At 41.3% G+C, this 27443-nt stretch overlaps 1 protein-coding gene across 2 annotated transcripts; it reads right to left on the minus strand.

Moving 5' to 3' along the window:
* trmt6 (tRNA methyltransferase 6 non-catalytic subunit) lies at window positions 1-26991 on the minus strand. 2 transcript variants are annotated; one of them, XM_060831071.1, is made up of 11 exons: window positions 26647-26991; window positions 12388-12518; window positions 11227-11336; window positions 10896-10987; window positions 10415-10498; window positions 8516-8640; window positions 6127-6473; window positions 4384-4469; window positions 2575-2677; window positions 2396-2482; window positions 2-771 (listed from the first exon to the last, which is right to left on the minus strand). In XM_060831071.1, the coding sequence occupies exons 1-11, from the start codon at window positions 26781-26783 to the stop codon at window positions 598-600; spliced, it is 1476 nt and encodes a 491-aa protein (XP_060687054.1). In that variant the 5' UTR covers window positions 26784-26991; the 3' UTR covers window positions 2-597. The 2 variants fall into 2 exon arrangements, with proteins under 2 accessions (XP_060687055.1, XP_060687054.1); XM_060831072.1 differs by lacking the exons at window positions 12388-12518; window positions 26647-26991 and having other exon boundaries at window positions 1-771; window positions 11232-11313.
* Window positions 26992-27443: the final 452 nt, after the last annotated feature.

Here is a 27443-nt window from a genome sequence, read left to right on the forward strand (position 1 = left end):
TGTGACACTTTCAATACAGATAAACTAGAAATGAAAACTGTTGTACAAATTATAAATAAGATCAATTTAAAATAGCTAAATCCATCAAGAAAAATACTTCAGTGCATGAAGTTAGTTTCCATAACTTGATACGAATGAAACTGTGGAAAAAAAAGCAATGTTCGTTCCAGGTGGTCACAATTTCTAATTAATTTGGATAATCTTTTTGTTAAGTTAGAGTCAGTCAAATAGGCTAAGGCTGCCTGAAACAATTATTCAAGCAGGCTTCTAGAACTCTGAACCTAAGCTTTTCTTGTATTTAATTGCAGCATGCACACATTTTTAAAAAAAAATACTTGGTTTCATTTCTTTTATATCCCAATCCTGCACATGTACACTAGTACATAGCAATACTTATCTCTGCATTAACAGCACCGACCTCACAGATGCAAAATCACTTTTGCTACTGCTCCACATCATAGAAGAAAATTCCAAATGGCACACAACATATTATACCAAAATAAATGTATAGCAGTCTGTAGAAATTTGCAATTTGAGCTTTACAATGATCTCCAAGCTCAATCAATTTCAGGATTAGCAACAGTACTCAGAAGAAAGCTAACTTTTGGATTCCTCAACTTTTTGTCTTTTGGCTGCAGGTTCTTCAGATCTCTGAGATTCAGAAATATTGGCAACTGATTTTGTTCTGTCCATTGCAACCGTAATACCAGTCAGAATGTAGCCACCACCTCCACTCATTGTCAGCTTGGGATGAGTTCGATTTGGCAAAACCTGAAATATTTGGATAAATTAATTTTTATACATTGCTGTAAATTAGTGCTAGAAGTTATGAATACTTTTCTTTAAACACACTATTTCTTCAGTTAATTATTCAAAGCTAATGGTAAAGAGTGCAGGACCAGAGGGACTTAACATAGATATGCACGAATCATTCAAGGAGGCAGGACAGATTGAGAGCAAGGTTAATAAAGCATACAGTGCCCTCGGCTTTATTAATACAAACAGAGTACAAGAGAAAGGAGGGTATGTTGCACTTGTTCGAAACAAGGTGGCTTCAGCTCGAGTCCTGTGCCCATTTCTGGGTGACACACCTTAAGGTTGTGAAGGCATTGGAATGTGTGCAGAAATTACGGTTACAAAGACAAATTGCAGATGTTTGGATTACTTTCTATGGAAAAACAAAAGGGCTGGCAATAGTTTTGACAGAAGTATTCAAAATCATGAGAAGTGTGGACAGTCTGGAATAGATAGGGAGAAAATGTCACAGTTAATGGGAAGATCAATACTGATTGTACATATTTAAAGCAATTGGCAAAAAAACTGGAAAAAGTGAAAACAACATTTATGCAGTGAATGGTTAGGATCTGGAATGCCAGCCTGAGGTGTGTGGTGGAGGCAGGTTTAAGCAAAGCATTCAAAAAGGAAATTAGCAAGTTATATAGAAAAGGAACAATGTGTAGGGTTATGGGGAATCTCTAGAGATTGTTTGTACCAGCTCTCTGGTACAAACAATGGGTGGAATGGCCTCCTGTAATGTAGGAGAAAAAGTGAGGACTGCAGATTGAGTTGAACTTGTGGTGCTGGAAAAGCACAGCAGGCCAGGCAGCATCAAAGGAGCAGGAAAATCAATGTTTTAGGCATATACTCTTCATCAGGATTCCTGATGAAGGGCTTATGCCCAAAATATCGATTCTCCTGCTCTTTGGATGCTGCCTGACCTGCTGTGCTTTTCCAGCACCACGCTCTCGACTCCTGTATTGTAACAACGCTGTGATTCCGTGGTGTTTATTTGGTCTCTCTTTGAAGACAATCTTCAGAAAAACTGAATTTGGGTGGACTACTTAAACTTAGTAGTTCCAGCACGTAAAATTAACCAAGTATTTTGTGCTGTTCTGTAGTATGGCCACAAACTTGTTGAATTTCTATGTTAAAATTAAAATGCAAGAATATTCCAGAAAAGTTACCATGGTAAGTTGACTTTGAGAAACAAACAAGGTTTGATGGAATAAACATCTAACATAACTACATTGACAGAGCACATGCAACACATAATTGATGAGGTCTGGTAAGTTGAATTAACATGAAGAAAATTGGTTATATAACACCAAAACAAAATAGGAGGAAAACTTGTGGATCTGTCCAAACAACATTTGCATAAACTGAAGACAATCTTGGACAAATGAACATGGCTTGGCTCAGGAACATGCAGCTAAAGAGAAACCACACAACTGAAAATGCCCACTGTATTAACAATGTATCTGCCTAAGGGAGGACATGCAGCAGCAGAGCTCAATAGGACACATTATTCTCAGTCAGAAGATCGTGGATGCCCAAAACCAGTTCTCTGAAGTCCTACATTAATGGTCATCTTGTTCAGAGTTTAGTTTAAGTTTACCTGATAGCCTCTCAGCCATGTTTCAGATAACCTCAGGTTAACAACTCCACCCCTTTCTCGTAGATTTGAATAGCACACAAGCAAAGGCTAGATGAAGGAAGAGAACAAGATAATGAACTGAACGGTGTTTCCAAATATTTAAACAAACCAACCATCGACTTTTATGTAGTTTATTTTACCTCTTTGTACTGGCAGTAGATGACAAATGGTCTAGATGGTGCCACAAACTCCAAAAGACAAAGTAATAAGGGGCTGGGATACAGGCGACTTGCTATAATTAGCCTTGAAGAAATAAAAACAAATTTAACTCCAAACAATTTCATTTACTTGACATTAGCTAACTTTGAATTTCGAATAAAATGGCTGGACAGAAATATGGTATTATATTTAAAACTAAAGCTGGTGTATTCACAAATAAAATGATTTAGAGAGCACATTTATCACCATAAAAAAACCCTACAGTGACCAAAGTAAACTGAAGGATGCAATATTTGGCAGACCTGTGGACTTTAGGGTCACATGGGGTCCCCATAACTAAGCCAGCACAGGAACACATCGGGGGTGTGGTGTGTCAGTAATACGTCCCTCAGATCAGTGGGGCAAAGAATCCAGTTGTCTTTTAGAGGCTGCAGACAGCTTATCTTGCTCACAAATCTATTTTAGGGGATGGGGTATTTTACCCTGACGACCGTGTGAAATGGCACAGAGTTTCCACCTCTCATTAATTTCAGCCTCTGCACGTTAATTGATTGTGCTACAGACAGCAAAATGCTGGTGAGCTGGTAATATTACTCCTCAGGGAGGCCTTATGTACACTGGTTGTTCATTTCCATGGTATAGGTGGCTAATCAGTTTTCCTGCTCAGCATTGGGATCTTCAAAAGGGCCATGAAAGTGTGCTGGGCAGCTGTCCTGTCGTGGCTACCAGCTATTTTCCTGCAACGTTGTCTCCAAGCCGGTCACTCACTAAAGTGAAGAAAGTTCAGCTCATTTGGACGGTGACCAAAGCTTGACCAAAGGAGATGGTTTTAAGGAGTTCACAGAAGTTAGAGGTTTTGGGTGTGAATTTCAGGATTTTGGACCAAGGTGACCGATAACATGTTAAAGGAGGTGAGACACGCTAAAGATGGAGGATTGCAGATTTGTGAGAGGGCTGAAGGTTAAGGGGAATTTGAGCACAAGGATGAGAATTTTAGTAAAGGTGACAGCCAAGGAAACGAAGGTAACACAGATGAGCAAAAGCACAAGGATAAATGCAACTTTGTGCAAATCAGGACATGGGTAGAATTTTAGAAGAACTTACTTTATGGAGGGTAGGAGCTGATTGGGGCAAATTTGGAATATTTAAGCCCATAGGTAGCAAACAAAGAAACGTACAATAGACTTCAGGGGAAAGATAAATATTAAGAAATTGGTGCAAACCAAAGGGAATATAACATGCACACTGCATGCAAATTTACCAGGTCATTGTCTAGGAGGAAATACGACAATCGAGAGAGATTTGGAAAAAGTTTTTTTGTTTAAACAAAAAAGCGAGACAAGGAATGATTTGATAGAAGCAGTCCACTTTGAGTAGGTCATACATACAAAATTATGTAGGCAAGTAGAAGCAGAGAAACATGCTATTTTAATTACAAAGAAAGTTTTGAGACAGTGAAATGCACCCTCAGAAACTTCATGTCGCAAAGCTTAAGAATGGTTGACATAAGCCTTTGAAGCAAAGGAAGACAACAGGAGTAGGGGAACTCTCAGGCACATGGTGATAAGACTCCAGTTCATGCAGAGGATTAACAGTAGAATGAATTGGTTGGGTTGAAAGGCTTATTTACTTTTGCAATTTCTACAAATTTTAATTCATGCTGGATAAATGCTGATTACTATTATACACATATTTTTAAATGTCAGGTGCATTCAAACTATCACAGTTGCCACTTATAAAAATGTTGGGCAACAGAATTATAATGGAGTTCATTTGCTCCATCAGCTCACCCATCTGCATTTCTCTCTTGCAGCACAGCAGCAGCAGCCTGCAATTTCTTTAGTCTATCTTCTTGCTTACTCTTCCTCTCTTCAACCTGCGAAGAAACATGTCACCAAAGATGGAGTCCAGTTTGACTTTGGAAGACTGGAATTTGCACAAGAACAAGCATAAAACTAGGTTAGAAACCTGGACTATACTGGGAAAGGAGAGAATTAAATAAAGGCTTGGTTTCAGATCCAGAGTTGCTTTAAATTTTGAGAATTTTAAAACAATTGTTTTCCTACTGGAAGTATGTTTAAAAAAACACTGTCATACAGAGAAAGCAGTCAGAATACAGTAACAAATATAGAGTCTCAAGTGAAAGGAGGGCATGATTGGAAAAGAATACTATTTTGGTGCTTTTTAAAAAAAAATGTATCTGTAGATCTAGAAAGTACACAATAATAGGAGCTATTGGCTACTCATGTAGATGCAGATGGAGCTCAAAATTATGAAAGAAACATGATTTCAAAAAGTTAAATTTTGATATTGTGCAATTTGGTTTAACTGAAACAAATTACACATTGAGATCTTACAACAGTATTTTATATGAATCTTGGAGGGAGGGGAGAAAATTTCAATTGCTCATTTTCTTAATAAATGTACTTTAAAAACATTAAAAATAACCAAGGGAGATCCGATGACAAACTTACAAGATAATTCATGGCTTAGAAAGGGTGGACGCTGGGAAATTGATTCCATCAGGCGGGGATACTAGGACCCATGGGCACAGCCTTAGAATTAGAGGGGGGTCAATTTAGAATGGAAATGAGGAGACATTTCTTCAGCCAGAGAGTTGTGGGCCTGTGGAATTCATTGCCACCGAGCGCAGTGAAGACCAGGACATTAAATGTCTTCGAGGCAGAGATTGATTAATTCCCTGCGAGATTAAGAATTTAAGGCTTTGGGGAGAGTGCGGGTAAGTGGCATTGAAATGCCCATCAGACATGACTGAATGGCTGAGTGGCCTTCCTTCCACTCCTATTTCTTATGATCAGAAGGACACTTGCTGGGATCTATTTTTGCTTGACAAGGCCTGAGCAAATTAGCAGCATCTTAAATAGAGCACAATATCTAGGAAAAATAGAAATTTGCTAGTTTGACTGAAATACTTGATTAAAGCAGAGCAAAATGTCAAAACCCTTAGTGACACAAAATAGTGACTTCCCATAATAGCAGCATCAGTAAATGAGCCTAAATATGAGTTGAACGATGTAGTATAAACAAACTTTACAAAACATAAGACAACAACTGGAAAAGTGGTGTCTAAAACTAAAAATGGAGAAGGTATTAGCACAAAAATGTTACTATACAGCTAGTGACTGAAGCAAAAGTTTAAGCACCTATTTAATTTAAAACAACGCAATGGCAAAATTATGCAGCACAATGTTTAAATAAGTGCAATTGTTTAGCATTTTGCTAGGTCACAATATCATAAACCCTGCTTTAGTGAATCAGTTTAGTTCATGACCATTTTCCGCACAAAAGAAAAGCAAAGCATTAAAATCAATGTGCTTTAAAACATTGTGAGTATTGTCACTATTTTAGTGTTGCTTTACATCAACTAACAGAACCAGCTACCAACAGATACGTCTCAAAATCTGGAAAGATTTCTGCTCACATATAGTAACTGTTTAAAATACCCGAGCCCTTGAAATTGGTTACATTCGAACTTAACATTTCACATTACCTCCTACAGGAACAAATCTTACATTGGATTTTCTGTCTGAATTTTTTTCTTTATTTTCAGCCTCCTCACAAGCAACATCCATGGCCTCAGTTTCTTCAGATTTGTTGTTATCCATCACGGTCTCACCACAAGGCATTCCATCACCCTGGCATATGTTCAGCAGACTCCCATTACCTTCTTCCACCATAACTTCAGTTTGTTTTTGCAGCGTTTCTTTCTCAGCCAAGAAAACTCCAGAAAGAAGGCTGTTCAATTTGTTGATAGGGAAATCATATAGATGGTTATAGAAGGATTTTGGAAACCCAAAATTCTCCATCGCTGCCCTGATAGGCAAGCTACCTGGATACATGTGGATAACAGAGCCAAAACCTGCAGAAAAAGGTTAAACAGGAGACATAGCATAGATAGTTTATTATTATTTAGACACTCATAGCTAGGTGGTCACTTTGCAAATGAAAGATAGTCAGTTGGAATCCTAATTTGTCATTCTTGAACCAAGGATGGCTTGGTAAGGTGGGTAATGTAAACAGTAGTAGTGAAACAGGAGGCTGTTATGATGGCAAAGAGGATAATGAGCACCTCAAACAATAAGGATGGTAACGGATTGATTGGACCACCACAGGGAGTGGGGTGGAAGTAGATAGCAGAGGAAGATGAGAGTTGAGCTTGAATTAGTCTCACCCGACCTGGTAATGGCAATTTCAATGGTGGTTAAACACTAGATATGCTCAATGCTTTGCCATCTGTATTATAGTAAACAGGGGCCCATACCAGGAATGACAGATGGATAATGCAGGCAAGGGAATGACTGAACAAATTGATGGCTGTGCTGGAATTGAAGTTAAGCAGTTTAGAATTTTCAAATACAAGTAGCGAGTTTTGAGAAGATTTGTAGTTCAGGTTGAGGTTCTGCATGTAGGTTTGCTCGCTAAACTGGAAGGTTCATTTTCAAACATTTTGTGACATTCGAACCAGAACTCTATCAACAAACACATTGACCAGAACCTGACTTACCACCCCGAGAAAAAGAACAGGAAATAACATCACCATAGGAAATGACATCACCATAGGAAATGACATCACCACAGGAAGTGACATAACCAACCCAAAGAAACCCAAACATCTAAATAGAAAGCAAGAATCATCGGTAGTGCTTCATCTGCCGGCTCACTGCAGATGTTACCTAGTATGGTGACAAAATGTCTGAAAACAAACCTTCCAGCTCAGCGAGCAAATCTACATCCACATCTAAGATATTCTTACAGGGCAAAATCAAACAGTATTAGACGACAGAATAATTAGAATTTGCAAATCACAACAAACCAATAATATTTAATGTAGAACTGGAAAGTTGTGGCTTTCTCGACACGGGTGTTAAATTTATTAGCAGAACTAATACTGTCTGATCCTACTTAATAATACTTTTGCTTGGTTTTTATGCACACTTAGATATCCAAGTGCATTGCCAATGATTCATTTCCAATGTGTAAACCATGAAGCTTACATAGCAAGTGCTATAAGGGAGGGAAGTTCAATTAGGAAATTAAAACTTAATTTGTTAACAAAAATAATCAACATTGCATCAACATCCCTAACCCAAACATGCAATTCTTTGAAGTGAACTCTTATTTCTCTCACTGACCCACTGTTCACTCTGTAATCAGCAATTAAACATTTGCCACAAAATTTGAATTTTTTTAAAAAATAGGAAAGAAGTGACATCAGCAGATTAACAGACATGATAGTGAATCAAGAACACAGCATGGAATAAAGAAGATATTCTGAAGTCTTCGTAACATTTGTACTTTGAGGTCCATTTGCACAAATATCCATTGTAGATCATGTTTACATTTCTACAGTACAGGTAGACAATTCTTTGTCCGAAATCCTGAAATCTGAAAAGCTGCAAAATCCGAAGGTCTTTTTTTGTGAAGTTTTTAATCTTACTAACAAGGTTGTTTGGCGTGCAAACACTTAACCCAACTCCACACCCACTTGATACCATGTCACTCAGATGCGATGTAGGAGGGCATGGCAGGCCTCAATACCGTTACTCAGTGAGTCTGCTGTTTGGTAAGATTTTTTTTTTAAAAAGTGTCACCGTTGAACCATCGCTTATTCCAAAATTCAAAAAATTCAGAATTCCGAAAACTAGCTGGTCTCAAGGGTTTCTGATAAAGGATTGTGTACCTGTACAGCATTCAATTTTGAACATCATTCCCAACTAAGCTTCTCAAATTGAACTTCAGTACAATATACTGCAAATAGATTAAGGTTCACTCAGTTAAAAGGTCAATGCAAATGTGAAGATTCTGCAATCAATCAGGTCAGCTAAACTCACTACAATTCAATTAAGTTACAACAAATTAGGAATTCTCAGGCGAATATGATGCAAATTTAGATTTCATTACCTCCTAATCTCTCCATTACAGCACCAAGCACCAGACCAGCACAGGTTTCTGCTACAATTACTTTGGAGCCTGCATGGATGTTCCCAAGAGTTAACATCTGAGCCAGTGTGTCATACCTTAAGTAGCTGAAAAAAATGGTTAGTTAATAATTGGTTTTATTCTGGTGATCTGTTGGGGATACAGCAACATTAACAATGCCATTAAACGATGCATATGCAAGCAAGCCAGTCTTTCTCTCCCCCTCCACTCTTTTCACCTCAAGTAGTCAAAATGTAACAACACATTCAGCAAGTAGTTTTAATGATAAAAATTGAAGTGTAATGTTTTATAAATTAGACCAAAAATAATAAGTGATTTGAACAGAATATCGAGATTCCTTTCCTTATGCCCAAGAAAGAAAAGGATCAGACATACTGATTCACCTCCGAACAGGTGAACATGCATAAAAAATAATATGGGACTGTGTTCAGCAGGTGCTCAATAAACCCATTTATTGGCTGTAAATTTACATATTGTAAGTCAACTATTCATAAATCAGATTTTGAACCAGCTAATTTCAGTAAACCAAGCTATTGCATTTGTTTAATCACAGACATAAGCTATTAATGAAGCAGATTCAAAACAAAACTTTGGACCAGTAAATGAAGGACTTAAAACAGGCAAATCAGTCAGAAGAATGGGTCTCTTAATTCTTACTGAATTAAAACAAGATTGCCTCACAGCAAGTAACTTCATCCACCTCAAATTATCCCAAATGGTTACAACTTTTATTTGAATAATCCACTGCTATTTTAACATTACCTAGTCTGAACAACTCTTATTTCAGATTTTTTGAAAAATTGAACTCAAACTTCACCATCTGTCATGACAGGATTCAAACCAGGGTCCCCAGAACGTTATCAGAGACTCTGGATTAACAGTGCAGCGAGAGTCCCACTAAGCCATTACCTGTGACTATTCCAGATATTCAGAGCCTATGGTCTTGCTGTGGAACCTACAATCTCACTTGATTAATGGTAATGAACTTCACAATGATGTGACAACTACTAAAGTTGTCTGACAAGTGATACCTTTAGAACACAGGAAAAGAGTGACAAAGAAAGCTTTGCCATTCTAGCTCACAACTGATCATCTACCTCAAAATGTATCTATCCATGCTATCCCTGTAACACTCAAAGTCATTAGAATTTAGACAGTAATCAATGTCTGTCCTGAGCATGCTCAATGATCAAGCTACCATGGCTTTCCTGGTTAACGAATCCCAAAGATTCACTATCTTCCAATTTAAGACATCACTCATCTCAGCACAAGTGACTTGCTCCTTATTCTGATGGGCATGTCTATATGTAACAGCTATCCTCATCACATTATGGCGTAATGGCCTGGTGACATAGATTTGTATTTCATTTATAATGCTTCAGGGGGTTCGACAACGTAACTTACTTCACTGGTACTTGACACAATGAAGAACCTATGTGATACACGCAGAGAGCATTCTGAACAATATTTTCTGAAAAAACTGTATTTCAGTTAAAAAGAAATGATCTTTCGATCAAGATCAGGAAAAGTTTTACTTTTAAAATTAATAAAAATGGATCAAATTCAGTAGTGTCAAAAGCAAGATATTGCAACTGGAGGAATAATTGGCAGAACAGAATCCAAGTAGCTAGAAAAGATGGTCAGATTCAAAAAGCCATCCTTGATTTAAATTGTCATTGTAGACAGTAAATAATTATCCATGACATCTTAATGCCCTGCCCAGTTCCAACAAAGCAGGAGTTAAAATCCACCTGTCAGGCAGAAACTAAAGGACTCCGCTAAAATTCGAAACAGCTACTGGTCTGATTCATGCCTCAGATATCAAAAAACAAAAGAGAAAATTCAACTTTATTTACTCACCAAATTTTACCTGGCTCACGGGAATGATACATCATGGCCATTATGCGAGTGGTAGGCTTTAGGATAGTTATAAATGCTTCGTACCTATCAACAAGATTCAACTAAGTTAGAAGGTGTTTCGACTTATTTCTCTGCAAGGTCTAAGATTAACATTTATTTGAATTCTAAACAGTTACATAACTGAATTTCTTCTGATAATCTGTGATGTCAAGGTGTATTTTAAAAAGTCAATCTAGTTAAGCACATTGATCCTGAATTTTGGTTACACTAACGGTTAGATATTTCTTTGCAACTGCAGTGCCTCAGACTGACTCGATTAGGATTTCACAATAAAAAAACTATAAACTATTTGCCTAAGTAAACTATTGTTTTTAAAGAGAAAAAAAAAATCAATTTAACTGACATGCCAGGATATCTCAATCAGGAAAAGTCTCTTTCAACCAACATGAGACTCTAGAACACCCTAAGAACAGAATCTTACTTTTTCTTTTTCTTCTTGATGTACTTTTCTTGAGCAAATCCGGTTTTGTCTCTAAATGTTGTGCTATTCTCTATCAAATGTTGAACAATATCCTGTGTAAAATAAAATCTCAGCTTTAAGAAGTTAATTATTTGGGGACATAAACAACACAATTTCTGTGGAGAAAATTATTAGTAAGTAGATGTCACCAGTATAAAAGTCATTCCTCACACTTCGTGGCATTGGAAATGCCCCCATCTCTGGGTCAGAAGACCTGGGTTCAAGTCCCACCTGCTCCAGATTTAAAATAACAACTGAACAGTGTTTAAAAATATCAAAAAGTCATCCCTACCTGACCTTTTAACCCTTGCTCTTTAAGTGCCTCGATGTCATCTCTGCTGAGCTTTTGGGACTTGCCATCATCAATGATGTTTCGATTATCAACACCAGCTTCATTTACTTCTGGCAGAATTAAAAGAAAAACAAATCATGGACTGCTTTAAAACAAACTAAAAAAACACAAATCCATTTAACTTGCATTAACCAAGATCAAACGTAGCTACAGTGCTAGGTTGAAGATGTAATCATTCCACGTGAAATAAATGGCAAGCTTCAACACAGACCTGAGTGGGTGAAAAGCCCTCAATATTATATTCCCCCACCCTCCTCTGACCTATGACCTCCATCCCCACCCCCTTCTCATTTCTCTCTTCACTCTGCAGGCACCCCGCCTCTATTCCTGATGAAGGACTTTTGCCTGATGCGTCGATTTTCCTGCTCCTCGGATGCTGTCTGACCTGCTGTGCTTTTCCAGCATCACTCTAATCTAGACACCCCCCCCAATATTATACCCAACTCCCATAATTTAGTACCCACAATCATCACTGCTTTTCAAACACTAGAGTTAAGAAACAGTTTACTGAAAAAATTAAACGCAAACTATATTCTTAACCGTAACTTGCAGAAAGGACAACAAATAACAATTCATTTTGAAAGTAAATTTTATTTTACTGCTTCATTAGCTTTGGTACATAACATGGGAAATATACATTTGTCTTCTCTTTCAGTTCAATAAAGGAAAGCATAGAAAGTGATAAAACATAAAATGGAAGCCCAAGTCACTAACCAAGATTTAAATTTCAAGTCAGAAATAATTTAGTCAGTTCTGGAACTATAAATGTAAAAGCTGCATTTTATCCAATTAAATCCTGACTGAATCACCTGGCCATATTTTATCCTATGGCAGAAGATGGGACTATACAAAGGAGTAAGCATATTAACAATCACTATGGACATCATAGCTTTACACAGCCTAAAAATACTGAATATTATCCTTGAAGAGGTTTACAAACCTGGCATTTGTCAAACCTGACAAAGATTTATTAGAACAAACAGTGTGCATGTGTATACACTATCTGGTGAAATATCTACCTTCAGACAATTGTTTTATTTTTCAGCAATGTTGATATTAAAATGTCCATGATACAATTTACAGATATAGATACAATATTACCTTTGGCAACTTCTTTAGTTTTTACTTTAAGTGGTTGGAGTACTCCTCCACTGGAAACTTCAAAAGTGGTACCATACTGCTGTCCAATCGCATTGTCCAAGTAAAACCACTGTTTCTCAAAGGTGATTTTTCTAGGGAGCAAAGTTTGAGATCCATTTAGTTCTAAATAGAATATTAAGTTCATCCAAAGTTATAGCAAAAATCAGTGACATATGTACAAAGTATTCTTAACAATTTCAGATCTTTAACAGATGTCATGTGAATAGCCATTTGGATACAGAACTGGCTCAAGGTAGAAGACAGAGGGTGGTGGAAGGGTTATTTTTCAGACTGGAGGCCTGTGACCAGTGAAGTGCCACAAGGATCAGTGCTGGGCCCTCTACTTTTTGTCATTTACATAAATGATTTGGATGCAAGCAGAAGAGGTACAGTTAATAAGTTTACAGATGACAGCAAAATTGGAGGTGTAGTGGACAGCGAAAAGGGTTACCTCAGATTACAACAGGATTTGGACCAGATGGGCTGAGAAGTGGCAGATGGAGTTTAATTCAGATAAATGCGAGGTGCTGCATTTTGGGAAAGCAAATTTTAGCAGGGCTTATACACTTAATGCTAAGGCCCTAGGGAGTGTTGATGAACAAAGAGACCTTGGAGTGCAGGTTCATAGCTCCTTGAAAGTGGAGTCGCAGGTAAATAGGATAGTGAAGGTGGCGTTTGATATGTTTTCCTTTATTGGTCAGAGCATGGAGTACAGGAATTGGGAGGTCATGTTGCGGCTGTACACGACATTGGTTAGGCCACTGTTGGAATATTGTATGCAATTCTGGTCTCCTTCCTATCGGAAAGATGTCGTGAAACTTGAAAGGGTTCAGAAAAGATTTACAAGGATGCTGCCAGGGCTGGAGGATCTGAGCTACAGGGAGAGGCTGAACAGGCAGGGGCTGTTTTCCTTGGAGCGTCGGAGGCTAAGGGGTGACCTTGTAGAGGTTGACAAAATTATGAGGGGCATGGATAGGATAAATAGGCAAAGACTTTTCCCTGGGGTCAGGGAGTCCAGAACTAGATGGTATAGGTTTAGGGTGAGAGGTGAAAGATATAAAAGAGACCTACGGGGCAAAATTTTCACGCAGAGGGTGGTACGTATATGGAATGAATTGCCAGTGGAAGTTGTGGAGGCTGGCACAATTGCAACATTTAAGAGACATTTGGGTATATGAATAAGAGGGGTTTGGAGGGATATGGGCCGGGTGGGACTAGATTGGGTTGGCATATCTGGTCGGCATGGACGGGTTGGACCAAAGGGTCTGTATCCATGCTGTACATCTCTATGACTCTATGAATGGCTCTGGTCCACTTAAAAGTAACCATACTCAACATACCAAAAAAGTGTTTAATTCACCAGGTTAAACAAAATGATAGTTAAGACAGTGGAAGTCAAATATTTACAATGAAGTTTGAAGATGTAAATAAAAGATGTTTATGGATTAGCACAAACTGAAACACAATGAAGCGCCCTGAAGTGTAATACTTTTCCTTCTACTCCAAGTTCACAATTTCAGCCATATTGCTATGGGGACACAATGAGTATCTTTCATACTTCTGGGTTAAAGGGTGAAAATAAAGCAGAGATAACAGGAAAAAGTCATAATGGGGCAATAACTGGTCTGCTCCATTATCAATTTTCGTGGCCATAGGAAGCAAATATTTTCAGAATGTGAACAGAAGGAAGTTTTTTTTTTAACATGTATAACTCAAACTCTTGTAACTGTACTTTAAACAAAATTTCTTGTTATATCACACAAGCAAGTAGTTTTTTTTTGTCAGTCAAGCTGTACTGATATTTACAGGGATATGCAGAAACAACAAAACAGGAGTATGCCATTCTGCCAATTGAGCCTGCTCCGCCATTCAATATGATCATGGCAATGTCTAACTTTTTGAAAGAAAATCCAATATTCTGGCCTCTCTGGTTTGTGGCAGAAAATTCCAGAGGCTCACCACTGACTGGGTGAAGGCATTTCTCCTCTTCTGTTCTCAATGGCTGAACCTGTATCCTTAAGATTGTGACCCCTAGTTCTGGACTGTCCAGTCAACAGCAAGATCTTTTCTGCATTTACCTTGTCTCATTCTGTTAACATTTTGTAGGTTTCATTCTCCTAAACTTCAGTAAATATAAACTTAACCAATCCAGTCTCCTTTCATGATATCAATGATGGATAAGTTATTGGAGGGAATTCTGAGGGACAGGATTTACATGCATTTGGAAAGGCAAAGGCAACACTGTTCTGTGCATGGGAAATAGTGTCTCACCGTCACCTCCAAAAACAAAACTCAGTTCAGTCAAAGATGACTGATGAAGGCAGAGTGTTAGACTGTGTCCCTATGGACTTCAGCAAAGCATTCGACAAGGTTCTGCATGGTAGATTGCTTATTAAGGTTAGATCAGGTGGAATCCGTTTTGGGGGTGAGGGGAACAACTGGACAAAATTGCCTTTAAGATAGGAGACAAAGTGTAGTGGTAAAGGGTTGCTTTTCAGATTGGAGGCCTGTGACCAGTGGTGTGCCACAAGGATCAGTGCTGTGTCCACTGCTTTTTGTCACTCAAATGATTGTGGAGTGGCAGGTGGATTTTAATTTAGATAAACGTGAGGTGTTGCATTTTGGTCAGGCAAACCAGGGGAGGACATAAGAGTTAACGGCAGGGTCCTGCACAGTGCTGCCAAAGAGATCTTGTTCCTTGAAAATGAAGCCACAGGTGGACAGGGTGGTGAAGATGGTATTGGTCATGCTCGTTTTCATTGGTCAGTGCACTGGGCATAGGAATTGGGACATCATATTGTGGCTGTTTAGGAGACTGGTTAGGTCACTTTTACAATTCTGATCTCGCTGCTCTAAGTTGTTAAACTCGAAAGGATGCAAAAAAGATTTACAAGAATGTTGCTGGGATCAGAGGATCCAGCTTTGGGAGAGGCTGGATTAGCTTGTGCTTTTTTTGCCCCTGGATCATTAAAGGCGGAGGGGTGACTCTTAGGTTTATAAAATCAGGAGGGGCATGGATAGGTTAAATAGCCAAGGTCCTGTTCCCCAGAGTAAGGGAGTCCAACAGTCCCTTTAAGTAGAGAGGGACAAGATTTAAAAGGGACCTGAAAGGCAGATTTATTTTTATGCAGAAGGTAGTGCATATATGGATGGAGGCGCCAAGTACAATTACATTTAAAAGGCATCTGGATGGATACATGAATAGGAAGGGTTGAGAGGGATATGGGCCAAATGGGACGAGATCAGTTTAGGATATCTGGTCAGCATGGATGAATTGGATTGGAGGATCTCTTTCCCGGCTGTATCACTATGATTTATCCATCGATCCAGCCATCCCAAGAATCAGTCTTGTAAATCTTCACTGCACTCCCTCCATAGCCAGGCCATTTTTCCTCAGATAAGGAGATCAAATGCTACACATAAAACTCTAGACTTGGCCTCAAAGCCCTGTGCAATTGCACCAAGACATCCCTGTTCCTGTACTGGAATCTTCTCATTATGAAGGCCAACATAGCATCTGCCTTCCTCACTGTTTGCTGACTTGCACACTTACTTTTAGCAAGCGGTATCAAGGACACTCAGATCTCATTCCACCACCCACCTTCCCAATACATTGCCATTCAGATTATAATCCGTGTTCCTGCTTTTGCTACTGAAGTGGACAGGAAGAAGTGAGAACCATAGATACTGGAGTGTCAGAGTCAAACAGTATAGTGCTGGATAAACCACAGCTGGTCAGGCAGCAGGAAAGTCAACGTTTTGGGCGTAAGTCCCTCATTGGGAGTTTGGAGGGGAAGGGGGGGCTTAAAGATAAATAGGGGGGCAAGAAAGATTGGTGGGATGGTTATGGATGGATCAGGTAGGAAGTGATTTTGATACGTTAGAGGGGAGGGTGAAGCGGATGATTGGGAAAGAAGATCAGGTAGGTCAGGTCCAGAGAGCAGTGCCAAGTTGGAGGTTGGATGTAGGGAGATTTGGAAACTGGTGAAGTCAATATTGATGCTGTGTGGTTATAGGATCCCGAGGCAGAAGGTTAATTGTTCTCCTTCCAGATGGCAGGTGGCTTTGATTTGGTAGTGGAGGCAGCTCAGGATTTGCATGTCCTTTGAGGATGGTAGGGAAACTTGAAGTGGTTGACCACAAGGCATTAGTTGTTTGGTGCATGCGGACCAGAGGTTTCCCCGAATGGCTCCCCTTACATTTATCCATCTTACACTTTTTCTGCCATGCATTTGCCCACAACTTGGATCAAATCACAAACACCTCTGCAATCTCCTAAGTTCAACCTTCCGTCCAGCCTTTTGCCTGAAAACCTGGGAGAAATTACCTTTAGTTCCCTCACCTAAATCATTTAATATTGTGAATTGCCAAGGGTGAAGCACTGATCGCTGTGGTACTGCACAAGCCACTGGCTGACACTTAGCAAAGATCTGTTTATTTCTATTGTTTCCTGTTGCCAACAGTATTTTTTTTGTCTATGTAAGCACATTACCTCCCATGCACTTTAATTTTACATGGTAATCTCTTAAATTGGACCTTACTGAAATATATATTACACTTTCTCATTTGTGATTTAAGGCATTATACCCATGAATGTACATGAAATCAATCATACCAAAAGTTAATGTAATTGCACACTTGGGAACTAAAATTAATGTGGTACTTTATGATTACTAGTCAAATAATATGAATGAGTAACAATTACATTTGATTGCAGGTAGGTACATTAGCTGAACATTTCTTCAGAGTTTCTGATTTTAGATTCTTACAATTACTAATGTAAGCTAACAACTGGAGATAAATGTTACCTGAAAAATTCTTGAACTGTAAGCTCCCACTTAATTTTCAAATACAAACCCTAAGAGTAATGTAAAAAAAAATCTGATGGTCCATCGGTTCAGCAGCAATTGATAAGTTTTAACAAACTATCCAACTTTTTCGTTCATCTCTGCCTGAGACAAAGTTATCTGTCACCTAACCCAGTCTTTTGCCACCCACATTATTTGCAGCAAGGTGGGTAGGGAATTCCTCCATGGTTCTCCAACAATATTCAGGAACTGATCAGATGAACAAGTATCGAATCACAATACTCTCGCTCAAGTAATGACATTCAGTTTATTCAATAACCTCTTCAGTGCTGTTGGCCCCCCAAAAGCTGTGTGTAATACTTTTTATAGATCATGGTATAACTTGTACTCATGCTATTTAAGTTAATCAGGAATGTAAGTAATTGTTAATCATAACAGATATTGTTATGATTTGGACCAGGATGCCAAATTTGTGCCAAATGCAGTGATCAGCAGCTTCTTTTAAAGATGTAGGCATAGAGAAAGATCTATGGGTTATACTATTCGAATAAAGCCTTAAGTTTCCATTGTTTTGAACTTTGTAGATTGTATGGCAATGCATGAAGAAATTGTATTTGAGTACCCAGAATGAACATATGGTCAGCATGGGCAATTGACTGACCAAATGTCAAATAGCACACAGCACATAGCGAAGCCAATCAAAAGAAATCCCGCATGAATAAATGTGAACAATACTCTAAATTACAAATCATTTTGCTTGTGTTCCTAATCCCTAGCTGTATTTATACACTCAAGTCAAGTTGCCATAATCTTACCAGACCATAGCGCTACTTTTTCATTAGAGAGCAATGACCCGTGGTGATTTAGCCAGAGGATCACCATGCCTCAAGCGAGGGTAGAGGCTGAGAAGGAGAATCCTTTAGGGTAACCTCAGCTCCGGACACCACATTGCTTTGCAAACAATTCATTCAGCCAATAACACTCTTCCATTAACATACCAAGACATCTGATCCTCCTGCAATCTCTCCTAATTCCTGTGAATGTTGAAGTTGGTGCATGGGATCTCAATCAAACAGGCTGCTTTGTTCAGGATCGTGTCAAGCTTCTTAAAATGCTGTTGGAGCTACACCCACCCAGATAAATGTAAATTATTTCATCATATTCCTGATCTGTATGGGAAGATTTGTAGTTGTAACAGCTGCCCCTTTTGAGGTACTTTAGGTGTTTGAGGCGGTTTCCTCGAATTCCAGGAGCAGCAATTACTGTTGTTTAAGCTGTTGCATTGTTTTGGCACTTAGGAGGTAAAAAAAATTAAAACAACTGCACTTTTTTAAAAGAGAGAAAGATAGACAAAGGCAGCGAGAACATGGTCTGTGAGGGAGAGGGAGGTAGGCAGATAGTGCAGAAGTCTTCTGTGGCTATCCCAATTTCAAACAAGTATGCTGTTTTGGAAAATGGAGGGGGTGATGGACTTTCAGGGGAATGTAGCATGAACAGCTAAGTTTCTGGTATCAAGGCAAACTCGAATTTAATGAGGGGAACATCGGGTTCCAAGCGATCAATTGTGATAGGGGACTCTCTAGACAGAGGCACAGATAGGCATGCCTGCAGCCAGTGGTGAAACATCAGAATGGCATGTAGCCTCCCTGGTGCCAAGATCAAGGATGTCTCAGAGAGGGTGCAGAATGTTCACAAAGGGGAGAGGGACCAGCAGGAGGTCATTATACAGATGACATAGGAAGGGAAAAGGATGAGATTCTGAAGGGAGAATATAGAAAGTTAGACAGAAATTTAAAAAGGAGGGCCTTGATGGTAGTAACATCTAGATTACTCCTGGTGCTACAAGCTTGTGAGGGGAAGAATAGGAGGATAGAGCAGATGAATACATGGCTGAGGAGCTGGTGTATTGGAGAAGGATTCACATTTTTGAATCACTGAAATCTCTTCTGGAAAGAAGTGACCTGTACAAGAATAGACTGCACCTGAATTGGAAGGGGACTAATATATTAGCAGGGAGATTTGTTAGAGCTGTTTGGGAGGATTTAAACTAGTAAGCAGGGGTGGGGCCCAAAGAGATAGTGAAGATATCAATGTGAGACTAGTACAGTTGACAAAAGAAGCAGTCAAACAGTGAGGGACAAAGCAGAGAACAAGGAAGGACTGAAATTAAACTGCATTTACTTCAATGCAAGAGGCATAACAGGGAAGGCAGATGAACTCATGGCTTGGTTAGGAACATTGGACTGGGATATCATAGCAATTACAGGGATGGACAGGACTGGTAGCTTAATGTTCCAGGATAAAAATGGTACAGGAAGGACAGAAGGGGAGGCAAGAGAGGAGGGGTGGGGTGGGGGTGGAGGAGTGGTGTTTTTGATCAGGGATAGCATTACATCTGTACTGTGGGAGGATATTCCAGGAAATACATCCAGGGAAGTTATTTGGGTGGAACTGCGAAATAAGGAAAGGGATGATCACCCCAGTGGGATTGTATTTATAGACCCTCTAATAGTTAGTGAGAAATTGAGAAGCCAATTTGTAAGGAGATTTCAGTTATCTGTAAGAATAATAGGGTAGTTATGGCAGGGGATTTTATCTTTCCAAACATAGACTGGGACTGCTATAGTGTTAAGGGTTTAGATGGAGAGGAATTTGTTAAGTGTCCAAGAAAATGTTCTGATTCAATATAGGGATGTACCTACTACAGAAGGTTCAAAACTTGAGCTACTCTTGGGTAATAAGGCAGGGCAGGTGACTGAGGTGTCAGAGAGACCACACTTTGGGGCCAGTCACCATAACTCCTTTTTAAAATAGTGATGGAAAAGGATAGACCCAGATCTAAAAGTTGAAGTTTAAATTGGAGGAAGGATAATTTTGATTATATTTGGCAAGAACTTTCAAAGGCTGATTGGGGGGGGGCAGATGTTCACAGGTAAAGGGTCAACAGGAAAATGGGAAGCTTTCACAGTGAGATAATGAGTGTCTAGAGAGTATATTCCTGTTCGGATGAAACAAAAGTCTGGTAGGTGCAAGGAATGCTGGATGACTAGAGAAATTGAGGGTTTAATTAAGAAAAAGAAGGAAGCATATGTCAGGTATAGACAGGAGAGATCAAGTGAATGCTTAGAGTATAAATGCAGTAGGCCTGTACTTAAGGGGGAAGTCAGGAGGGCAAAAAGGGGACGTGAGCTAGCTTTGGCAAATAGGATTAAGGAGAATCCAAAGGGTTTTTATTTATACATGAAGGACAAAAGGGTAACTAGGGAGTAAATAGGACCCCTCAAAGATCAACAAGGCAGCCTTTGTGTGGAGCAACAGGAGATGGAATTGTTACTGAGTATTTTGCATCAGTGTTTACTGTGAAGAAGGACATGGAAGATATAAGTATGTGGGGAAATAGATGGCGACATCTTGATAAATGCCCATATTACAGCAGAGGTGGTGCTGGATGTCTTTAAAGGCATAGGTGGATAAATCCCCAGGACCTGATCAGGTGTACTTGGGTCCCTTGCTGAGATATTTGTATCATCGATAGTCACAGGTGAGGTGCCAGAAGACTGGAGATTGGCTAACGTGGTACCATTATTTAAGAAAGTGGTCAGGACAAGCCAGGGAACTATGGACCAGTGTGCCTGACAGCAGTGGTGGGCAGGTTGTTGGAGGGAATCTTGAGAGACAGGATTTACACATATTTGGAAAGGCAAGGACTGATTAGGGATAGTCAACATGGCTTGCTGCATGGAAAATCATGTCTCACAAATTTGATTGAGATTTTTTGTAGTAGTAACAAAGAGGATTGATGAAGGCACAGCAGTGGATGTGATCTATATGTACTTCAGTAAGGCATTCGACAAGGTTGCCCATGGGAGATTGGTTAGCAAGGTTAGAACTTAAAGGAGAACTAGCCATTTGGATACAGAACTGGCTTGAAGGTAGAAGACAGATAGTAGTGATGGAGGGTGTTTTCCAGACTGGAGGCTTGTGACCAGTGGTGTGCCACAGGATTGTGTTAGGTCCACTACTTTTCTTCATTTATATAAATGATTTGGATCTGAGCAGAAGTAGTATAGTTAGTAAGCTTGCAGATGACACCAAAATTGGTGGTGTAGTGGACAGTGAAGGAGGTTACCTCAGATTATAACAGGATCTTGTTCAGATGGGCCAATGGGCTGAGGAGTGGCAGGTGTAATTTAATTTAGATAAATGAGAGGTGCTGCATTTTAGGAAAACTAAATCAGAACAGGACTTCTACACTTCATGGTAAGGTCCGAAGGAGTGCTATTGAACAGAGACCTTGGAATACAGGTTCATAGCTCCTTGAAAGTAGAGTCGCAGGTAGATAGGATAGTGAAGGTATGTTTTCCTTTATTGGTCACAGCATTGACTACAGGAATTGGCAGGTCATTTTGCACTTGTACAGGACATTGGTTACGCCACTTTTGGAACATTGCATGCAATTCTGGTCTCCTTCCTACTTGAAAGGGCTCAGAAAAGATATACAAGGAAGTTGCCAGGGTTGGAGGATTTGAGCCAGCAGAGGCTGGGGCTGTTTTCCCTGGAGCATCAAAAGCTGAGCTGCGACCTCAGGTTTACAAAATCATGACGGGCATGGATTAGGTAAGTAGACCTGGAGTGGGAGACTCAAGCTAGAGGGCATAGGTTTAGGGTGAGAGGGGAAAGATCTAAAAGGGGCCCAAGGGACAACTTTTACACGCAAGAGTGGTGTGTGCATGGAATGAGCTGCCAGAGGAAGTGACGGAGACTAGTACAATTGCAACATTTAAAAGATATCTAGATGGGTCTATGAATAGGAAGGGTTGAGAGAGATATGGGCCAATTGCTGGCAAATGGGACTAAATTAGGTTGGGATTTTTGGTCGCCATGGACAAGTTGGACTGAAGGTGCTGTACATCTGACTCTATAACAAGCATCAGGAAACAGGAAGTGATTTAAATGCTTAGAATTCCGAGCCTCTGATCGGCTCTTGTAGCCATAGTATGTGTGGGGTTGACTGGAAATTGGCTAGGAAGTTGACAGATGGGAATTTAGCAATGGTAATGCCATTGACATCTAGTGGGAGACAGTTTAATGTTTGATTACTGGAGTCAGTCATTTCCTGGCAGTTGTACGATGCCAGTTAGGCAGCATCCAGGTTTGGGCTGATAACTCTTTCTGCAAATTGACAGACTACTGCAGTTCTGAGTAGTGAATGCATAATGTTCCGAACCAATCAGCAAACACTTCCATTTCCAGCCTCATAAATGAAGTTCATTAGTGACACGGTTGATGAGGATTGGGCCAAACGCATTACCACGAGGGACTCCCACAATCATGTCCTTAAACTGAAATGATTGACCTACATCTTCCGACAACTTCGTGTGAAGAGCTACCTATTGACTTGAGTGTTTTTTTTAAGGGTAGAGTGCGTGGTGATGGAAGAGCACAAGTCAGGCAGCATCCGAGAAGCAGGAGAATTGACATTTCGGGTATAGGCCCATCATCAGGAATGAGGCTTGTGGGCTGGGAGAGTTGGGGGGTGCATCCTGTCCCCCCGATGTAGAGGACCACAGAGTGCTATGGATACAGTAGGTGACATTGGTAGAGATACAGGCAAATTTCTGTCGAATGTGGAAGGATCCTTTGGGGCCTTGGACAGAGGTGAGGGGACTGGTGTGGGCGCAGGTTTTGCAATTCCTATGGTGGCAGGGGAAGGTGCCAGGAGTGAGGTATTGGCTGTTCCCGGGGCCGTGGACCCGATGAGGGAGTTACAGAGGGAATGGTCTCTTCAAAATGATGATAGCGGTGGGGAGGGAAATATACCTCTGGTGGTAGGCGGTGTTTGGAGGGGGTGAATGATGCAATGCACACAGAGGTTGGTTGGAAGGTGAGGACTGGGTAGTTCTTTCCTTGTTGCATTGGGAGGGGTGGGGTTCAAGGGCAGCTAGTGCAGCAAGTGGAGATGTACTGGAGAGCACTGTCAACCATTTGGGAAGGGAAATTGCGATCATGGAAGGAGGCCATCTGGGATTTTCTATGGTGGAATTGGTCATCCTGGGAATAGATGAGGCACAGAAATTGGGAATAAGGGATAACGTTTTTACAGGAAGCAGGGTGGGAAACGGTGTCAAGGTAGTTGTGGGCTTGTAGTGGATGTCAGTGGTTCGTCGGTCACTGCAGATGGTGATGGAGAGATCCAGGAAGGGGAAGAAATTGTCTGAGATGCTCCAGGTGAATTTGACGTCAGGGTGGAAACTGTTCAAACCTCTCGTGGGAACATGAGGTGGCGCCAATAGTCATCAATATAGCGGAGAAACAGGTGGGAGAGGGTGGTGCTGGTGTAACTGCGGTAGATGGGCTGTTTCATGTACCCGACAAAGGTGGGCATAGCTGGGTCCCATGCAAAGTGCCCTTGGTTACCCCTTTGGTAAGGAGGACGTGGGAGGATTGGGAAAGATCAGTTCAGCCATGCGGATGAGGGTGTCAGCGGAAGGGTACTGGGTGAGACGGTGTGAGAAGAAACTGAGTGCTTGGTGGCCTTCATCCTTGCAGATGGATGTGTACAGGAAGTGGATGTTCATGGTGAAGAGGAGAGATTGGGAGCCAGGGGTAATGAAAATCTTGAAGAGGGTGAAGGGCGTGGGTGGTGTCCTGAACAGAGGTGGGACATTCCTGGACCAAGGGGGACAGGACAGTGTCAAGGTAGGCAGAGAGGAATTCAGTGGGACCAGGACAGGCACAGGTTGAGACAATGAGTCGACTAAGAAAGTCAAGTTTGTGAATCTTTGGTAGGAGGTACAATCAAATGGTGCAGGCGTCCCAGATTAGGAGGTTGCACCTGATGTGGTCTCCTCTACATCGGGGAGACAGGATGCCTCCTTGCAGATTGTTACAGAGAACATCTCTGGGACACCCGCACCCACCAACCCCGCTATCTTGAGGCTGAACACCAAACTCCCTCCCACTCCGTCAAGGACATGCAAGTCCTGGGCCGCCTCCACTACCAAACCATTATCACCCAAAGCCTGAAGGAAGAACACCTTATATTTTGTCTTGGGATCCTGCAACCACATGGGATGAATGTGGATTTATACAGTTTGGTCATTTCCCCTCCCCCAAGCCTCCAACTCTGCATCACCTCCTGACCTGTCCATCTCCTTTCCCATCGATCCACTCCACTCCACTCCACTCCCACCCTCCAACTATCACTCTTTCCCTATCATCTACCTATCATTTTCTCAGCTACCTTCCCTCCCCCCACACATTTCTCAGCCCTTTGGCCCACAAGCCTCATTCCTAATGAAGGGCTTACGCCCAAAATGTCAATTCTCCTCGGATGCTGCCTGACCAGCTGTTCTTTTCCAGTACCACATTCTCGACGCTGATCTCCAACATCTGCAGTCCTCTTCATTAGGGTTCACTGACACCATATTTGGTCAAATGGTACCTTGGTGTCAAGGGCTTTCACTTTCACCTCCCTTCCTGAGCTCAGCTGTTTAGTCAGTGTTTAAACAAAGACTGAAATGAGGTCAGGATCTAAGTGGCTCTGTTAGAACCCAAATTAAGTGTTAGTAATCAGTGTGTTTGCTGAGCAAGTGCCAATTGATAGCATTGTCCATGTCCTCCTCCATCATACTACAAAAGATTCAGAATAGACTAATAAGACAGCTTGAATTGATTTTGCTTTTTGTGAAAAGGACATTATCGGCAAATTTCCACATTTCTGGGAGAAATATGTAATCATTATGAACAGCTTGGCTCAACCCTCATTTGTTTAATTACCAGAGTATTCACTATCATTCACAGCTAGATGTGGTAGGTATGAAAGCTTACATCTACTTGTCCTTGCAGTAAATTTAGATGCGGCACTTTGTCAAATGACTTCTAGAAAGCCAAATACTGTACAACTACCAGCTCCCCTTTATCTATATTATGTGCTACTCCCATAAAAAAAGAATAATTTAGTCAAACAGAATTCCTCTTTCACAAAATCTTGATTGCTTAGTTACATCAAGATGTTCAATTGCCCTACTATATCTTAAGTAATTCCATTATTTTCCCTACAACAGCTGATAGGCAACTGGCTTGCAGTTGCGAGCTCTTTCTTCCATATTCATTTAAAAAAAACTTGCACTCTCTTCTGCAACATTAGAACACCCAGTTAACTACTTTTCTGGAATGCTGATAGCCAGTTTGTGGACAGGAACACCATATGTAACAGATAAAATAACTAAATTGCTTTTTGGCAATGTTGACCAAGCAATAAACATAGGCCAGAACACTTCTCTGAATTGAACCTTGAAATTTTTAATGCCCATCATTCTCACAGGTACAGTTATTGCTATTGGACAGACATCAGTTTCACAATACAAACATCCACTAGACACTTAAAACAAACCTCATGTCAAATGCAAAACATAACTTAAGTGGGTTGCACAGTGGCTCAGTGGTTAGCAGGGACTCAGGTTCGATTCCAGCCTCAGGCGACTGTGTGGAGTTTGCACATTCTCCCAGTGTCTGGGTGGTTTCCTATGGGTGCTCTGGTTTCCTGCCACAATCCAAAGGTGTGCAGGTCAGGTGAATTGGCCATTCTAAGTCACCCATCACGTTAGGTGCATTAATTGGGGGATAATGCAGGGAAATGGGTCAGGATGGGTTACTCTTTGGATGGTCAGTGTGGACTTTGGCCAAAGGGCCTGTTTCCATACTGTAGGGAATCCAATCTTAAAAACTGCAGCTGTGATAGAGAAGCAAATTGACCACACACTTGATTTGACATTTCGGGCATGAGCCCTTCTTCAGGAATGCACGTCGATTCTCCTGCTCCTTGGATGCTGCCTGACCTGCTGCGCTTTTCCAGCACCACATTTTCAGCTCTGACCTCCAACATCTGCAGTCTTCACTTTCTCCACACACGTGATTTGTAAAACAAATCATGGTGCAAGCACAAAGTGCCAGATATACACACATTGAATAAGTTAGTGGGGGGTGGGTGGGGGGGAAGGTGCACATCGCATAGCACTAAATAACATTAGTTTTCCTGGTGTCAGCTCAGTGTAGCCAAACCAGAGGTTCTTCAGGCACATTACATCTGTGGACCTGAGATGGCAGGGCATTCTGCTAAGACTTCAAGGAGGATGTGAAAGCATTCCAGGTGTTGCCAAAGTAACTACAGGGATTAATAACTGGAGTTACAAAGATACATTGGAGAAATCTGGGTCATCTTCCTTGGAGAATTAGAAGGGAAATCTGAAACTAATGATTAAATGCTTAATATCACAGCAGCTGTACCTTTTTGTACTTTAATAATGTAACGCATCTAGAGCTGAAACTTTGGTTGAGTGTGCGCGCAATGTGCAGCTCTCCGCAAACGTGGGCGCTCCTCTCTCCTTCGCCGTTTGGTCCAGTGCCTTACCTTCCTCTGTGCACTTGCACGGCCTTGAACACCTCTTCCCGCTTGAGCACCACATGGTCACCCTCGCTGACAGGCTGGGCTCGGGCTCGGGCACCGCCGCCGCCGCCGGGAGCCGGCACCTCCCCGGGCCCGGACATCAAAACCACCGTCTTCCGCACTTCCCACACGCAGGACAGGCGCCTTCAATCCATTTCCCCCTCCTGCCCAGACCAAAATTAATACAACCGGGCTACTGGCGTTCGAGTGACAGCAACGACTACAAGATACCGATCCCGCCACCCGACCGTTCACATCGCTCGAGCACTCCTCAGACTGACGGTTGAAAGCGGACGCACGAGACGCCGGAAATGGGAATGGGGGGGGGGGGGGGGGGAGGCGACATGCGCGCCAGTGCTGACCGTAGCCCAACCTCCGTCAAGGGCTGTACGCATGCGTCCCTGCACACGTAACCCCACCCACTCCATTCTGCGCACATTCCGTTCCCGGCGTCGTCACGCGCTTGACCCAGGCCTCCCATCATCAGGCGCGTCGCCGAGTGCCCGTATTGTCCCCACCACGCACACGTGCGCGTCACCGTTGGATTCCGTTTCCACCCCCCGATTCAAAACGATCAACGCTCGCTTTCCGGCGCAAGCGTGCCCGTCCCTCAGGCCCCGCCTCTTTATGCCTGCCCTCTCCTTTGACCCCATACCTCACGCGTCAACGTCACGCAGACCCCGCCCCTAATGTTAACATGCCCCACTGGATTCGACCACCCTCACGTGCAATCGCTCTATAGGGTCCGACCCGATGCGTGA

Source organism: Hemiscyllium ocellatum, chromosome 10, assembly GCF_020745735.1.
Source record: "Hemiscyllium ocellatum isolate sHemOce1 chromosome 10, sHemOce1.pat.X.cur, whole genome shotgun sequence".
Classification (NCBI taxonomy): Eukaryota; Metazoa; Chordata; class Chondrichthyes; order Orectolobiformes; family Hemiscylliidae; genus Hemiscyllium; species Hemiscyllium ocellatum.

Coding starts and splice junctions, on each gene's coding strand:
- trmt6 (XM_060831071.1), bottom strand. CDS start 26,783: ATGTCCGGGCCCGGGGAGGTGCCGGCTCCCGGCGGCGGCGGCGGTGCC. Junction 11,337..12,387: donor AACTAAAGAAGTTGCCAAAG/GTAATATTGTAT, acceptor TAATTCTGCCAG/AAGTAAATGAAGCTGGTGTT. Junction 2,678..4,383: donor CAAGAGAGAAATGCAGATGG/GTGAGCTGATGG, acceptor TATTTCTTCAAG/GCTAATTATAGCAAGTCGCC.